Below are 18,277 nucleotides of genomic sequence, written 5' to 3' on the forward strand. Positions count from 1 at the left end.
CAAGCACCTCAACATTGTACTTAGGTAGAGTACTTGAGTACTGAGTTACTTCTCACTTCTGAAAACAGCTTAATCAGCCAGTGACCAAATGTAAGGCAGCAATTTCCTGCGCTTCTAAGTAACAGGGAAACCCCGCCCACTGCTCCGTGCCATGCTCCAGTCAAAACGTGTCAAGAAGCAAATCATCTCGGACACATCAGAGGCATCAGAGCGCACTGACCACAACATCCCACAAACTAAATCAAGAGTATTATTAAAGTTAGTACCGTTAATGAGTTTCAGTGAGTACTGCAATGTAGATACGTGTATACTAAGTTGTTTGTAACCAAACAAAGTCGTGCGTAAAGTTTACTTGTTCTTTGGAGACCATGCGCAGCTTCTCGGAGCCGTGCGTCCCAGGTGAGGAACCACAAATCTTTCCAACCAGACTCGGAGATTCAGTCCGCCACGGAACCATTTTGTCCGGACCCTCGCTCTTCTCAGCCTTGGCCCTAGCCTCCCGGAGCTCAACAGACCCAGGTTTGGATACCGGCGCGGCCCCGATGACACTCCAGTCGCCACCGGAGCAGATTGTGTGCAGGCCTCCCGAAATTCTGGAGGAAGGAGGACTGACAGAGGATGAAGCGAAAGTTTACTTGGAAGCCAAAAACCTTTGGAAACAGTTCCACAAATTCGGAACTGAAATGGTCATTACAAAATCTGGAAGGTACAGTAGGCCTACATGGGTGGGGGAAGTACCATAGCGTAGGAGTAGCCTACTCTGTTACAGTAAAAGTCCTGTATTCAAAATGTTACTCAAGTAAAAGTACAAAAGTATTAGAAATCACTTAAAGTACCAAAATTAAAAGTAGTCATTGTTTGATTGGTCCATTTCAGAATAATATCTCTGATATGTTTTATAATTATTGATCATTAAAGTGTTCTCAGAGCTGGTAAAGGTGCAGCTAGTTTGAATGGCTCTGTATACTGCAGGGTAGCTGCTGGATTTACTGCAGGTGAACTAAAGTCTGATTTAAGGGTTCATTATATTTACCATCATTAATCCAGATCCGTAAATTAACTACAGGGATTAAATAAATGTAGTGGAGTAAAAGTACAACATTTACCTCTTTGGTAGGTAGTGGAGTACCCTAGAAGTACAAATGAGCAAAACATCGAAATACTCAAGTAAATACAAGTACATCAAAATTGTACTTACGTAGTGTACTTGAGTAAATGTATTTAGTTACTTTACTACACTGGTGCGGTGCATGAGTCTAATAATGAAAGTAGTGAATGCCTGCGTCACGCCGGTGTCCCCTCTCCCTGCAGACGCATGTTCCCGCCGCTCAAGGCCAGATGCACCGGGATGGACAGAACAGCCCGATATATTGTTCTGATGGACATCGTGGCGGCGGATGAGTGCCGATATAAGTTCCACAACTCCCGCTGGATGGTGGCGGGGAAAGCAGACCCGGAGATGCCCAAACGCATGTACATCCACCCGGACAGTCCGGCGACGGGCGAGCAGTGGATGTCCAAAGTGGTCAACTTCCACAAACTGAAACTGACCAACAACATCTCCGACAAGCATGGATTTGTATGTTTGAATTGTGAATGGATGAATGAAAAATAATAATAATATGACGTCAAAAATGTGCTGAGTTGAGCTGAGCACTTCTCAAACATTTAAATACTCGTTTTGCTGTGATAATAAGTAATCCTTTTAAATCTAATAGCATGTTGATATTTTCTAGTTCTTGTCTAAATCGTTGCCATGTCCGTTTTAATTTAAAGTGTTGATCATTACCTTGAGTTAAAGTAGCAATACCAAAGTGTAAATATGCTCTGTTAGAAGTGAAAGTCATGCATTCGCAGTTGTAAGTAAAAATTAAAAAACATTAGAAACAAAATATAATTTATATACCCGATATTTTTTTTAATTGTTTTATTAAAATGATTGGTGCATTAATGTGTTCATCACTTGGTGGGGTTTATTTTAAGTACTTCGTATGCTACTGGCTAGCTTAACCTATACAATGTATGATAATGTATGTGTCCATGTATATTTTTTATATTAATAACTTTCATTTGTAAAAACCTCTAAAATAAATGTAGTGTAGTAAAAAGTACAACACTTAGAAAATGAAGAAGGGTATAAGTATAAAGTAGCATAATGTGAAAACACTGAAGTAAATTGTTGACTTAATGACAGTACTTGAGTAAATGTACAGCACTTACACTACACCACTGGTTTTAACTTATATGATTTTTATTCGCAGACAATTCTAAACTCCATGCACAAATACCAGCCAAGATTTCACATAGTGAAGGCGACTGACATCCAGAAGCTTCCCTACAGCACTTTCAAGACATATGTGTTCTGTGAGACGGAGTTCATCGCAGTCACAGCCTACCAAAACGACAAGGTAACAGCTGTTTCATTTACATTATCAAAAACAGAATCCCTTTATTAGTCCTACAGCAGGGAATCTTACAGCGTTACAGCAGAAAGTGGCATAGAAGGTAAAAAAGGCATCCAACAATTAAGAATAAGGTAACTTATTAAATAGAGAAGAAAAAGCTCGCATTATAAAATAGAAACAAATAAGTACACATCCTATCGCTAAAAATGTGAAGCAGAAACTTAAAGAACTGAGACATGGTAACATGTTTTTTATAGGTGTGTCTTGAGTTAAATGTTTGTTTGTCTTTTATTGTATTCTATAAACTACTGGCAATTGTTTTCTATGTTGGAATTCAACAGACACTGGAATGGCTGCCATTGATGTAGAGATAAAGATTTAAGAAATAATTGGAGTGGTCTCTTCATTTTTTTTGAGGCTCTACTAGGTGGGACATTTATAACAATGTATTTTTTCCACATAAAGGTGATTATTGCACAGTATTGTGTATACAGTATATTGCACATTGCAGGTTTATTGTACAATATTGCACCAAAGCTCTGTAAAGTATCTTCATAGCCTACCGTATAGCCATAATTTGTTTCCATCTAAAAATGTATTTATTATAACAAACAGTATTTCAATTTACTGTATAGTATTTCATTTGACATGCTGTTCTTGTATGTCTTATGTTATTTATATGTATATAGACTACTACATTTATTTGGTCACTTACAACATTCTCTGCGACATTTAGCTCATTGAATCTAATTTTGACGTGTATAAAGTTTACTTCATCTGCATTACTTGCACATTGGTCTTGCAAGATAATCTCACACATTTATATTGTTATTTAAATGTGTTTAATTGTTTGATGTCTTAAATATATTTATGTTGCATTGCTGGAGAAAATTAGGATGTTAATTTCCATATCTAAAAGCCTTGGAACAATGACAAAACCATCTACCACAACATTAAATGTATTATGTCAACAGATTTCACATCCCTGTATTAGGCTAGTTGAAGCAATAATATTAAGTTGAACCTAATATGTGATTTATTTGAACTTAATATAACTGCTTTCAACTAACCTAATACTGTTATGTGAAATCTGTTGACATAATACATTTAATTAAAGTCAAAATTTCATTTTTTAAAGTGAATGATTGAATCTTTGACTTTACAAAGAAAGCACCTTTAAACATCTTTCCCAACTTTTTATAAGAGGTTTCAACCACGTGACATGAATAATAATAATAATAATAATAATAATAATAATAATAATAATAATAATAATAATAATAGGCTTCATACTGCTCTCCTTTGTACCTTTTTCTCAGATAACGCAGCTGAAGATAGACAACAATCCTTTCGCTAAGGGATTCCGGGACACGGGCAACGGAAGAAGAGAAAAGAGGCAAGTTATGAATTAATTGAATAACTTTATTTAATATGTGGACACAGCAAGCAATGGCCATATTTGGTTTATGGGTTTTGTTTCTTAGTTATTGTCCAGCTTCAGCTTCTGAATGCTGCATAGCCGCTTTGGAGGACTATTCAGAGCCGCATCGTACAATATGCTGTTCCATACATTTGACTACAGAACACAAGGGCTATCATGCTAAATGTAAGAAAGAAAAAGTTTGTTTGATTATATGTGTTAATATGTCATTATGTTAATTAAGTGCCCAAAGCCTTCAAAATAAAAGCATACAAAATGACTTGAACCAACCTTTCAATAACTCTAACATTTACTATGAAGGAAAAAGATAAATGTTTCACTAATAAATAATATAAATCAATAGCTCCCACAGTTATTCTATTATTAGTATTATTTTGTTTTTTTATTATTGTTGTCAGTATTTGTTATTATTAATATGAGTTATTATTATTATTATTATTATTATAATTATTATTGTTATATTTCTCTCTTTGTTCAAATCTCAAATCAAATCTCACATTTCAGAGCTGCTTTTAATGTGTAATTAATATTTCATATTCTATGTATAGAAGCTACTCATCGCATCAGCTGGGGTTAAACAACTTGTGGCTAGCTGAAACATATTAATCAGTGCAGTGCAAGGCTCTCACAGATTTGTTTAGTTAAATCCAGGTGGTGACTTTGTTTTATTGTGTATAATGCATTCAAAATGTGTCAGCAGGGTTAGCAGGACAAAAGGTCCAATCTACTTGGTGGATGTTTGTAAAGCGAATCTAAAATGATTATCTAAATCATCAGCAGTTTTATCTATCAGGTTATTTTCCTCCTACAAAGTCATTATCAGTAATGTATGTTCCTTTCCTCTGTTACACCAGGAAACTACAACATTCATCACAAAAGTCTAAAGACATGCGGATGGCTGACGTGGAATCAGAATCTGTAAAAGGATCAGACAATTCCAAATCTTCAGGTATGACAAAACCTATAATATGCTTATATTCAGAAGTACTCAGACCTTGTACTTGAGTAAAAGTAGAAGTACTCAGATCTTGTACTTGAGTAAAAGTAGAAGTACTCAGGTCTTGTACTTGAGTAAAAGTAGAAGTACTCAGATCTTGTACTTGCGTAAAAGTAGAAGTACTCAGATCTTGTACTTGAGTAAAAGTAGAAGTACTCAGACCTTGTACTTGAGTAAAAGTAGAACTACTCAGGTCTTGTACTTGAGTAAAAGTAGAAGTACTCAGATCTTGTACTTGAGTAAAAGTAGAAGTACTCAGGTCTTGTACTTGAGTAAAAGTAGAAGTACTCAGATCTTGTACTTGAGTAAAAGTAGAAGTACTCAGATCTTGTCCTTGAGTAAAAGTAGAAGTACTCAGATCTTGTCCTTGAGTAAAAGTAGAAGTACTCAGATCTTGTACTTGAATAGAAGTACTCATATCTTGTACTTGAGTAAAAGTAGAAGTACTCAGATCTTGTCCTTGAGTAAAAGTAGAAGTACTCAGATCTTGTACTTGAGTAGAAGTACTCATATCTTGTACTTGAGTAAAAGTAGAAGTACTCAGATCTTGTACTTGAGTAAAAGTAGAAGTACTCAGATCTTGTACTTGAGTAAAAGTAGAAGTACTCAGATCTTGTACTTGAGTAAAAGTAGAAGTACTCAAATCTTGTACTTGAGTAAAGTAGAAGTACTCAGATCTTGTACTTGAGTAAAATTAGAAGTACTCAGATCTTGTACTTGAGTAAAGTAGAAGTACTCAGATCTTGTACTTGAGTAAAGTAGAAGTACTCAGGTCTTGTACTTGAGTAAAAGTAGAAGTACTCAGATCTTGTACTCGAGTAAAAGTAGAAGTACTCAGATCTTTTACTTGAGTGAAGTAGAAGTACTCAGATCTTGTACTTGAGTAAAAGTAGAAGTACTCAGATCTTGTACTTGAGTAAAGTAGAAGTACTCAGATCTTGTACTTGAGTTAAAGTAGAAGTACTCAGATCTTGTACTTGAGTAAAGTAGAAGTACCAGAGTGTAGGAATACTCTGTCACAGTAAAAGTCCTGCATTCTAAATGTTCCTCCAGTGAAAGTAGAAAGTACTCTCATCTAAATGTACTTAAAGTAGCGACAGTAAAAGTAGTCATTGTTTGATTGGTCCATTTCAGAATAATATCTCTGATATGTTTTATAATTATTGATCATTGAAGTGTTCTCAGAGCTGGTAAAGGTGCAGCTAGTTTGAATGGCTTTGTATACTGCAGGGTAGCTGCTGGATTTACTGCAGGTGAACTAAAGTCTGATTTAAGGGCTGATTATATTTACCATCATTAATCCAGATCTGTAAAGTAACTACAGGGACTAAATAAATGTAGTGGAGTAAAAGTACACCATTTACCTCTGAACTGAAGTGGAGTGATTCATGTTTCATCTACAAACATGAATCAAACTGACATTCCCATGAATTTATTTTCTTCCTAGATGCTCATGAAAGTGAGAGTGACAAAGAGGATGATGTAAAAGATAATCCTGGAGAACAGCAGGACACAGAAATCGAGCCAAACATTTCCACAGCAGGTCGGACAGTTCAGAGAGAAACGGAACCCAGACAGAGCCGCATCCTCAGCATATTAACTGACGGAGCGGGTCGCTGCGAGCCAAAGGACTCGGAGAAAGAACAATTATGCAGTGGTTTAGCACACTGCTGTGTATACCCACCGGATTATAATGCACCACTGCAGGATTCGAGTAGTCTTTCCCTCTCTACTCAGATAAACACCTGGACCAGCTGTGCCCCGCTGGACCGAGCAGTGCCAGGTGGAATGGGCTTGCATGCAGCCCCTGTCAGAGGGTTTCCTATGGGCCTCCAACAGCATGGACTGGTATGCAGACGACCTACACACAAGTGAAACATATTTTAAAACACATTCAAAGATCTCATCAGTTTTACATTTATATTTCATGCAGAAAAGATGTTATGAATAGGAAACTACTAAACTAAAATTAGCAATACCACTTATAGGAATATCTTCATACAGATCTTTAACTACGCTGAGAAACATTCACTTTAATTAAATATATTATGTCAACACTCAACTGTATTAGGTCAGTTGAAAGCAATTATATTAAGTTGAACCAAAAATTTGTGTATTAAATATTATCGGGGTTTTTTGTGTATATGTTCAGGTTGCCACATTTTCCCAGAAGTTACCCTCAGCTACTACTCCTGGCAGTGTAAATCGCCCCACAAGGCCTGTCTCTGGAAATCTGAACACACTCCTTTTTAAAATAAATGTGTGTTCTCATGTAATACCATATTTTATACACTCTAGATATAAACATATTTTTCCACATAAAAACCTTAATGCTTGTTATGTTTGCTACCCGTTTTTAAATGAATGAGCTTTGAAAGATACCTAAAATTAAGACTTTTTATAACAAATCTCTACAGCAACTGATCTCAAGTCAATAACAGACCCATTCAATTCGGTCCATAACACATAGTGAAATATAGGTTTAGGTGAAGACAGCGCCCCCCGCTGCCTATCGGCGACCATTGACATAAAAAGAGTTACTTGCAGCACCGGAGATGGTGAGAGGCTTTCATATCAAGATGATAATTAATTTAGATGAAGTGAGAAGTTGATAAAGGTGAAGCTCCTAAAATCCGGAACTGTGTCTTGGTGAGGGGTGTTAGTGAGAAACGTAACGCTGTCCGTTGGGTGAATGCCTGGATAGAATTTAAATTATACTGTAACACACACTGAAAAAACTGAAACGTTGACTTTAATTAAATGTATTATATCAACAGATTTCACATAACTGTATTAGGTTAGATGAAAGCAATAATATTAAGTTGAACTTATATCTTTTATTTAAACTTAATATTATTGCTTTCAACAAAACAAGACAGAGCAGCTCTCTAAACCATGTATAGCTACAAAACCCCATTCCTCTGAAATTGTACTGAACCACTTATTCCCTAAAAACAAAGGTTAATCTCTTGTTTTTTTTGTTCACAGGACCTGGTTGGCCTCTCACACTTTGGAGGCTTCCTGCTTTATCCCTACTCCAGCTTCCCTGCAGCATCCGCCCATTATCTCATCCCATCAGTGCGGTCCAGGTTGGATTTCAGAGCATATCCAAGCATCCACAGTCAGGATTACATCACCTCTCGAATGTCTTCCTTTGTTCCTGCTTTGGGTGGTGGTGGATTGAAATATCTCGCCCCTGATTTGCTTATGCCACCCAAAATAGACCAGAAGGACTCAGTAGAGGAGGCTGAAACTGACTGCAATCAAGATGAGTCACAAACAGGGTGAAAGTTCTGAGAGCAGTTAGTGCTGACCTAAAGTGTTCCCGCATGTTCAACCCTATGTTCGGAATCCAAAGGCTGGACTTTAGGTATTGGTAAAGTCTGAAAATTGTGTTATAAAAATTGTGGGTGGTTAAAGCTCAACTGTCAACCTTAGCTTAACTCACATTTACTTGAAAAGGAACAACTTCCACAGGACATCAAATATAAAATAAAATAAAAACTAGAAGAGTATTTTATTCAACTGAAATAAAATGTTTACAGCATCTTACAAAAAAATGTTTTGTTCAGTTTTCCTTATTAAAAGCTGACATGACAGTGCCGATAACTGCAGTTCATCGAAGGGCCCGTTGAGGCTTTCTCCAAAAGGAAAGCAGTCCTTGTTAAACTGCCGAACTTTAGAGTAGAAATGATTATGTTCGCAGCCTCGTACAAAATGTTTTAACTATATTAACTTTGCAAGCGTGTGATGATGTAGTTTGTGCTGCTGTGAAGGGAACCAAGGGAAGGATAGTCTGCAGCACTGTGGGTGCATTTTGTCGTAATGTTGGCTGGGTTGTTTTGTGGATTATGTTGAATTTAGTTCTTTCTGCATGGTGTGATGACAGTGTTGTTGTTGTGTTTTTTTGCAGGGCAGTGTGCTTAGGGTGAGGCTAAGGTAGGTCAGGTGTGTGGTTTGCTGAAGAGTGAGGGGGGAGCTCCTGTTCCAGAGGGGCACTGGTTGGGATAAGGTATAGCGTTCACATGACCTATAGTTGAGTCATAAACACTTCTCCACCCTTCCATTAGGGCAGCAAAGTCATTACTTCCTTATATTTGTTAGAAAAAAGCAAACTAAGCTGCCTTTGGAGACAACTAGTAGAGCTGTACATAGATTTATATTTTTCAATTTGTTCAAACCCAGTATTATTGCAGATGACAATAGATCAGTCTTAAGTTATACTAGAATTACATTCCAATGGAGGCTGCTTAGCACTGTTTCCAATTTGCATGATTCCAATAACCCCAGAGAGTCACAAGGCCCAAAGACAATTTAAGAAAAAATTACAATTTAACCAAAACCATGGTTTTATCCTATCAAATATTCTGCTTCCATCAGTATTAGTTGTCTTTTCAAAAACAACATTTTCACTGCTGTCAAAAGATCACGCTGAGTCACAGACAAAGGGACCTGTATTAACGGTTTACACATTATATACAAATCATACATTTATAAAACCGCGCTAACATTAACAGACCTTTGAAGCTTTGTTAAGGGGGACATATTCTGCTCATTTTCAGGTTCATATTTGTATGTAATGCCTCTACTGGGACATGTCTCCATGCTTTCTGAAAATCTGAAAAAGACCATTTGTACACCCTTCAGTGGGACTATGTTATGTTTCAGATGTTCTGCTGCAACACCTCTCTGTCGTCCCAGTTATTGTCGCTAAGCAGCCGAGCACCTCAGAACAGCAACAGCTGCTGTCGACCTGTCGAAGGGGGAGCTGACACACACACACACACACACACACACACACACACACACACACACACACACACACACACACACACACACACACACACACACACACACACACACACACACACACACACACACACACACACACACACACACACACACACACACACACACACACACACACACACACACACACACACACACACACACTTGAGTGTCTTCAGAAAGGACAGTTTATCTCAACAACAGACATTAGGGGAGTGTCAGCAGGTAAACACACCTGCAGGTCTCCATGGCAGCAGCCGTCCAGCAGCTTCAGACAAAGAGACGTCTCACTCATCAGCTTCTGCTTTACTGAGTCACTAAGCTGACGGTCTGAGGACACAGCAACCAGCAACTTCAACAGGCAACGCAGCAACGCAGCAACACGACACGCCATCCTGAGAGAGAGACCGGCCAAAAGACGAGGGACACATATTTCAACAAGGGAAATATAACCTCTACGGTGCCCAGTCAAACATTGCCATTTTCTGTATTTAATCAACAGAAGGATTACATCACTAAAATGTGAGCAGCTCTACAATGGCTCCCAGTAAAGTACAGACAGACCTTTTAAACTCTCCTTCTGACTGACAAAGCACTCAAAAAAGTCATACCTAAAAGATCTTTAGAAATAAACTGATTTGATTGCCAAAGATCTTCCCAGATCTCACTTCCAGCTCAGTTAAAGCATTGTCCAATTTAGGTTCAAGTGTTAGGCCCCCTGCTCTGCACAACACTCCAGTGCCTGCTGATCCTGCCCAGCAGAGGGGGTCCAAACATCCTTTATACACTACCTGGATCTCGGCTATGAACCCTAGGCTGTGACCAAAAGCACTGCTGCACATTCCGTGGTTCAACCCAGTTATAAGCAATGTCAATTAGACAAAGACATCCAAAAAATGCTAAATTACAGTGATAATATCCCTTATTAACAGGCATGTAAAGTAACTAAGTACATTTACTCAAGTGCTGTACTTAAGTAACATTTTAGAGACTTTACTTGAGTATTTCAGATTGTTGTTTAAAAATGGTGTAAATGGTAAATAATGTACTTTTACTCCACTGCACTTATGTAATCCCTTTAGTGACTTTACAGATCTGGATTAATGATGGTTAATATAATCAGCCCTTAAATCAGACTGTAGTTCACCTGGAGTAAATCCAGCAGCTACCCTGCAGTATACAAAGCCATTCAAACTAGCTGCACCTTTACCAGCTCTGAGAACACTTTAATGATCAATCATTATAAAACATATCAGAGATATTATTCTGAAATGGACCAATCAAACAATGACTACTTTTACTGTCGCTACTTTAAGTACATTTTGTGAGTGAGTGAGTGAGTGAGTGAGTGAGTGAGTGAGTGAGTGAGTGAGTGAGTGAGTGAGTGAGTGAGTGAGTGAGTGTGTGAGTGTGTGTGCACTCACCGTGGCCAGGCTGCTCTGGTGGTTTTCTGCAGGACTTCGAGGATCTTCAGTCTACTCGTCTCTTCAGGTGGATCTGTGACCTCCAGGTATCCAAGCACCACCCGCTCCACCTGCCGCAGGTGTCTGCACACCGCCACGCCCATCCTGACCCCACACACAAATGAACGTACCCTTACACACTGCGGCAACACAACTTACTCTACCGAGCAGAGATGGAGCGCTCCTACCTGTCCATGTACAGAGGCAGAGCAGAGGCGTAGACACGCCGCAGCTCCAACTTGTGCTCGGCCTCCATGTGAGTCAGGACCAGACGGAGCACGTCGTCATGCCGACAGGGCTTCCTGCGACATGAGGAAGGGGCGAGAGAGGAGGGGGGCTTCTCCAAAACCACCAACAAGTCCAGGAGACAGGATAGGACCGGCTGCAGACAGAAAATAATTGTAGTATTTTATTAGTATTCAGTAAAATAAGTGCTCTGCTGAGGTGTGTACAGTGTCAGCCCAGGGACTGCCTCAGATACAGTGGGGCAAAAAAGTATTTAGTCAGCCCCCAATTGTGCAAGTTCTCCCATTTAAAAAGATGAGAGAGGCCTGTAATTTTCATCATAGGTGCACTTCAACTATGAGAGACAGAATGGGGGAAACAATTCAGGAAATCACATTGTAGGATTTTTAATGAATTAATTGGTAAATTCCTCGGTAAAATAAGTATTGGGTCACCTACAAACAAGCAAGATTTCTGGCTCTCACAGACCTGTAACTTCTTCTTTAAGAGGCTCCTCTGTCCTCCACTCGTTACCTGTATTAATGGCACCTTTTTGAACTCGTTATCAGTATAAAAGACACCTGTCCACAACCTCAAACAGTCATACTCCAAACTCCACTATGGCCAAGACCAAAGAGCTGTCAAAGGAGACCAGAGACACAATTGTAGACCTGCACCAGGCTGGGAAAACTGAATCTGCAATAGGTAAGCAGCTTGGTGTGAAGAAATCAACTGTGGGAGCAATTATTAGAAAATGGAAGACATACAAGACCACTGCTAATCTCCCTCGATCTGGGGCTCCACGCAAGATCTCACCCCGTGGGGTCAAAATGATCACAAGAACGGTGAGCAAAAATCCCAGAACCACACGGGGGGACCTAGTGAATGACCTGCAGAGAGCTGGGACCAAAGTAACAGAGGCTACCATCAGTAACACACTACGCCGCCAGGGACTTAAATCCTGCAGTTCCAGACGTGTCCCCCTGCTTAAGCCAGTACATGTCCAGGCCCGTCTGAAGTTTGTTAGAGGGCATTTGGATGATCCAGAAGAGGATTGGGAGAATGTCATATGGTCAGATGAAACCAAAATAGAACTTTTTGGTAAAAACTCAACACGTCGTGTTTGGAGGAGAAAGAATGCAGAGTTGCATCCAAAGAACACCATACCTACTGTGAAGCATGGGGGTGGAAACATCATGCTTTGGGGCTGTTTTTCTGCAAAGGGACCAGGACGACTGATCCGTGTAAAGGAAAGAATGAATGGGGCCATGTATCGTGAGATTTTGAGTGAAAACCTCCTTCCATCAGCAAGGGCACTGAAGATGAAGCGTGGCTGGGTCTTTCAGCATGACAATGATCCCAAACACACCGCCAGGGCAACGAAGGAGTGGCTTCGTAAGAAGCATTTCAAGGTCCTGGAGTGGCCTAGCCAGTCTCCAGATCTCAACCCCATAGAAAATCTTTGGAGGGAGTTGAAAGTCCGTGTTGCCCAGCGACAGCCGCAAAACATCACTGCTTTAGAGGAGATCTGCATGGAGGAATGGGCCAAAATACCAGCAACAGTGTGTGAAAACCTTGTGAAGACTTACAGAAAACGTTTGATCTCTGTCATTGCCAACAAAGGGTATATAACAAAGTATTGAGATGAACTTTTGTTATTGACCAAATTTTCCACAATCATTTGAAAATAATTCATTAAAAATCCTACAATGTGATTTTCTGGATTTTGTTTTCTCATTCTGTCTCTCATAGTTGAGGTATACCTATGATAAAAATTACAGGCATCTCATCTTTTTAAATGGGAGAACTTGCACAATTGGTGGCTGACTAAATACTTTTTTGCCCCACTGTATATGCGTGTGTAAGTTCATTTGTAAGAAAGTACAGGGCACAGCTGCCGAGGCCTGTATGCAAGTGTAAGGAGGTGTGTGTGTGTAGCAGGGTTCATGCAAGAAGAGAAGCCCGTGTTTGAAAGCTGATAACTGGATGGAAAGGGGTCCTGAAACTGAAGAAACTAACCTAGGGGTACGAGTAGCCAGAGGGCTTTCGGCCGTCATTAGAAAACACAGAAGTCAGAAGAAAATCTAGCCAACATAGGAGGAGAAAGTCTTAAAAACAAGTTGTCAAAACATTGGGATCACAGTTTGTAGATGGAACCGCAGGGGTTAGGACTTTAAAAAGGAGAAAGCACGTTCACATTGTCGGTCCAGCCCTCTGGAGACTGGCCCCGGTTTTCATTCTCTTAAGAATAAAACTCCATAAATCAAACTCTGATAGTCTGCAGAGCATTCTGGGAACCTGATGAGACTCCAAGCGCTACGGAACGTCTGAAGATTTGTTGTTGAAGAGGCCCGAGTTCATAATTTAACCTAAGCCTGGACCTTTTTTCTTTTTTATATATACACAACAGAGCCACTACATTAAGTGCCATTCCAAACCATAGTGTGGAGTGGGAGTTATTAAGTTATTATGTGGTCATGCTAACAATTACTAGTAAACTATGCAAAATAAGATAGATATTAAATATTGCCATACTGATGTTCACTTAAAGGTTACATTGTATTTTAATTAAGAATACCCGTGTCTAGTCTAGAAAAAGGAAGACTTCATTTGATTGTAAAGCTTTGTACATTTAGAGACTGTTGCAAAGACAAGCAGCTATAAAGGGTATAAGGGTCTTAAGTCGGTTTCTAAAAAGGTCAGCGCAACACTAGTGACATTTTATTCAGGATACATACATTGTATCATGAATAATTAAGTCAATGTATCATGAACATACATTGACTTAAGTTCTTGCAACAAAATCTCTATGGATGAATCCCAAAACACAAGATGGCACCCAAGTGTCATGTAACATACTCAAACTTATATCCAATAGATTTATACATTCATTCCATATTCTGAAAATTCACTCTATTTAAAAAAAACAATAATTATATATTGGACTTCATAATTAAAATGTGGTTGTGTGTGTGTGTGTGTGTGTGTGTGTGTGTGTGTGTGTGTGTGTGTGTGTGTGTGTGTGTTACCTGGATTACCGCAGCGTCTGTAGTGTACAGTTGTTTGAATAACGCCTGGTAGAGAACTTCTGCTCTGTTGAACTGACGTAGATCTGCAGCAGGCTGAACGCAAACACAAACATCATCAACATCATCATATTGAGATTTGAAAACAGTTTTATGACGTGTTGTTTCTGTTTTATGCAAGCTGTCTGAAGACAGTTCAACTCTCTTCAGGAGCAGATCAGAAGCCAGATGTTTTGGTCCTGTCTGCAGCTGGAGGAGTTTCTGAGTTTTGATTCCCCCCTCACATGAACAGTACATCAGGCTGCTCCCTGAGGACTAACATATTCAATGTTATACGTACCGCTGCGGAAACAATTAAGAGACCACTGCAGCATTATCATTTTCTCTGGTTTTATTATTTATAGCTATGTCTTTGAGTTAAAGGATTTTTAAAAATGTATTATTGTATTCTATAAACTACTGAATTTTTTTCTCTGTGTTGGAATTCAACAAACACTGGAATGTTTGCCATGTAAAGATAAAGATTTAAGACACATTTGGAGTGGTCTCTTAATTTTTTTCCCATTACCAGGTTACTCCCGTTATTCAAGCATGGATGTTTCCCATGGATTGCATGGCAGTGAAAAGGTAAAAGAAAGCAGAGACGCTGGCATCAGAGACATGTAGTGCACTGACACCGACGCAGTGTAACAGCACAACTGCACTCACTTTAGGTGTGGTGCGATAAAAACTAAGGAAAATCCTTTTGCAGAGCCATAGGACAGTATCTTGAAGTTGCATAGGAGTGGGAGATGTTGGACAGAGTCACCACTGTAGGAACAGATAGAGCTGCAGTATGATAGAGATAATGTGGGCCACTCCAAATGTTTCTTAAATCTCAATCTCTACATGTATGGCAGCCATTCCAGTGTCTGTTGAATTCCAACACAGAGAAATGTTGTCAGTAGTTTATAAAATAAAATAAAAATGTAATTTACTCAAAGGCATACCTATAAATAGTAAAACCAGAGAATCTGATAATGCTGCGGTGGTCTCTTAATTACACAGCTGTATTCACACTGTTTGTGTGCATACGTGTGTGTTCTCACCGTGTTGAGTACAATGTGATGCAGACAGCATACTCCCAGAATGCAGTTCTCTTGTCTGTAGTTGTCTGTGAGGAGGAGGGAGGGGGGAAGGAGGCGGGAGAGGTGAGGGGAAAGAGAGGGACGAGTCACCTAAACACACACAAACACACACACACAAGCACCGTTAGAAATGTTACACTTGAGTGGGACATTTTCAACGCACATGGAGGTAAACTACATGTAATTGTAGCTTTAGCTTATGAACGCATTAACACACATTATGGCTGAGTGAAGGTCAAAGGTCAAACCTGCAGGAGCGTCCACGCGAACACGAGCTTCACTGCTTCACATCGATGCCACAAGTCTCTGCAAAACACACACAAACACACACATGAGGACCCTCATTGACCTAAAGCAATGTCTCAGCATTGCATATACTGAGTAAAAGCTCTCACTTGGTCAGTTGAGGCTGCAGGATGTCCAGGATTCCTCCAAAAATCCCTCTGTTCTTCCCTTCCTCTTCGCCCTCGTTTGTCTGAGTCCCGTCCCCCATCAGGAGGTGGGGGGAGTCCCTCCAGCCCCCTGTCCTCAGCAGAACCTCCTGAAGGCTCCGAGCCCCAGCTCTGGAGGAGGAGCTGGTCCAGGGCTGGTCCTGAACACAAGGTAACAGTTCGGAAAACATACCATTTTATTTCATGGTTTATTAATATTAGAATTTATATCTTAAAGAGGAAATATTATTTACAGGTGTATATCAGTAGTGTCTCTACTGGGACATGTCTCCATGCTTTAATGTTCAAAAAGCTCTTTATGTTTCTCATACTGCCTGTGCTGCAGCACCTCTTTTCACCCTCTGTCTGAAACCAGAGCCCAGTCTGCTCTGATTGGTTGCGTTTTTTGTGATTAGTCAACCGTTTAGAGATGTCCCGCTCCTTTGCCTATCATGTACAATGTGTTGGGGCGCTAGTCAATACAAGTGCAAGTGTTATATAGTGATGTCACTATGTTACTAATAATAAAGGAGTGCAATGGAGGCATTTCAGGCAGGGGTGGGGGGGAGTGTGTGGGAGAGAAACTCCCTCTGGAGGGAACACAGGGATTTTAGCCTTTGTAGCCCATTTACATGCACAAAAACGTATATAACACACTGCAAGAAATCTAAAGTCATTTCCACATATAATTCACTCGGTGTCGGAGTATGACCTTTAAATCTTGTTCATCAAGTCTAAAGTTTAAGAGCTGTAGAGTCATTAGTCATCCGCAATTGAGTAAAACAATGTGCCGAACCCCGCTTTTGTGGGAACGTGCAATGCACTAACCACCTTTGAGGTACCCATTATCTTTGATCAGGGTTTTGTTAAACTAGCTAAGGTGAAGAAACTCTGGCTTTCTCAAACGGGACTCATTGTACCGCCTACTAGACTAAGATGACAGACACTTGCAAATCTGCAGACTCGCCTGGAAATGAGTGACAGCGAACACACACAAATGTGGAGCTAGAGCCAGCAGCAGACCAGATCGACTGCCTCCATTTCCCATAGTTCCAAGCAGCGCCGTGAGGGCAGAGCATACTGCTTGAGCTAGACTTGGGACGATCCGATAGGCTACGGCAGGCAAAGAGCTGCAGTCGTCTTCACAGATCGGCAGAGCTGCACAGCCAATCAGAGCGCTGACCAAATTGCTGTATGCCTCCTGAAGCTCCGCCCACCCCTCATCTTGATTGGCTGAGAACAGCCAATTTGGATCTGCTTTTTTGAAGAGCTGTTCCACATGACCAATCAGGGCGTTTGTTTCAGAGTCTGAGGGTGGATCAATCAGCTTCTCCTGCAGCCGGGACAGGAGCTCTGTGATAGGAGGAAGGTAGGAAGAAGGTAGGAGCTTATCTGAGGAGGGGGAGGGGGAGAGATGAAGGTCATGAAGTAAAGATGAAAGCTCCATACTGAAATGGAGGAAGAGAGGAGGATAAAAAGCGGATGAGATGATGGAAGGAAAAAGGAAAAGATGAGGACCAAATGAAACAGGAGGGATAGAGGAGATGATGGGAAGAAAAAGGGGAATAATTAATAAACAGTTACCTAGCAAATTCATCAATTTCCTCTCATTCAAAACTCTATTGAGAAACTCTCAAAGGCTCACATTAAGGTCAAAGGAAGCAGTTTCACTAGCTCTGTGACAGCTGTTCATTCTGGAACCATAAATTAGCGGCAAAGGAGAAAAATACAAGCTAATAACAATAATGCTGTGAGAGGAGCACCACAGATTAGAGTTGCCTCCCAAACCCGGAGAGGACGTTGCACATATAGAAAGTTGACTTTCTAAAAGACAATGGTACTTGTTTTGAGTGTTTATCTGTGGCCCTGTTGGAAAGTAAGATATATTCAAGTACTGTACTTAAGTATAAATCTGAGGTACTTGTACTTTACTAGGGTATTTCCATTTTCTAATACTTTACACTTCTTCTCCATTACATTTTAGAAGAAAATGTGTACTTTTGACCTCACTTCATTATTTAAAAACCATAGTTACTAGTTATTTTGCAGGTTCAGCTTTTAAATACAATATGAATCAAATAATGAATTATGATGTACTAATATGATTAATGATTATAGAAAGTCATAGTTGGCTCCACTATTATCAGCTGTAAAATTGAAATTTCGACCCATTTAATTAAATGATCATCCAGTAATATTAAATATATACTTTTGCTTGTTTGTTTTCCTACATATGACCAGAGGTGTAAGAAGTACTCAGATATTTAACCAAAGTAAAAGCAGCGATGCTACAATATAAAAATACTCAGTTACAAGTTAAAGTCCTGCATTCAAAAGTGTACTCAAGTCAAAGGTATTGTATTATTTTTTTTAA

At 39.7% G+C, this 18,277-nt stretch overlaps 2 protein-coding genes across 2 annotated transcripts in view; one reads left to right on the forward strand and one right to left on the reverse strand.

The window, feature by feature from the left end:
- Positions 1-368: 368 nt before the first annotated feature.
- On the forward strand, positions 369-8,775 carry LOC134873273 (T-box transcription factor TBX3-like). The gene is made up of 8 exons (XM_063896758.1): positions 369-706; positions 1,312-1,579; positions 2,262-2,408; positions 3,725-3,801; positions 4,701-4,795; positions 6,291-6,691; positions 7,832-7,932; positions 8,757-8,775. The coding sequence occupies exons 1-8, from the start codon at positions 369-371 to the stop codon at positions 8,773-8,775; spliced, it is 1,446 nt and encodes a 481-aa protein (XP_063752828.1).
- Positions 8,332-18,277, reverse strand: part of tti2 (TELO2 interacting protein 2) — a 10,710-nt gene continuing 764 nt past the window's right edge. Inside the window, exons 2-10 of the mRNA XM_063896336.1 lie at positions 16,871-17,351; positions 15,868-16,064; positions 15,721-15,778; positions 15,434-15,562; positions 14,349-14,441; positions 11,283-11,476; positions 11,056-11,199; positions 9,867-10,026; positions 8,332-9,611 (exon numbers count right to left, since the gene is read on the reverse strand). Coding sequence (XP_063752406.1) covers positions 9,501-9,611; positions 9,867-10,026; positions 11,056-11,199; positions 11,283-11,476; positions 14,349-14,441; positions 15,434-15,562; positions 15,721-15,778; positions 15,868-16,064; positions 16,871-17,351 — 1,567 coding nt within the window. The 3' untranslated portion in view covers positions 8,332-9,500. The remainder of the gene's footprint in view (positions 9,612-9,866; positions 10,027-11,055; positions 11,200-11,282; positions 11,477-14,348; positions 14,442-15,433; positions 15,563-15,720; positions 15,779-15,867; positions 16,065-16,870; positions 17,352-18,277) is intronic.

Source organism: Eleginops maclovinus, chromosome 12 (genome assembly GCF_036324505.1).
Source record: "Eleginops maclovinus isolate JMC-PN-2008 ecotype Puerto Natales chromosome 12, JC_Emac_rtc_rv5, whole genome shotgun sequence".
NCBI classification, from domain to species: Eukaryota; Metazoa; Chordata; class Actinopteri; order Perciformes; family Eleginopidae; genus Eleginops; species Eleginops maclovinus.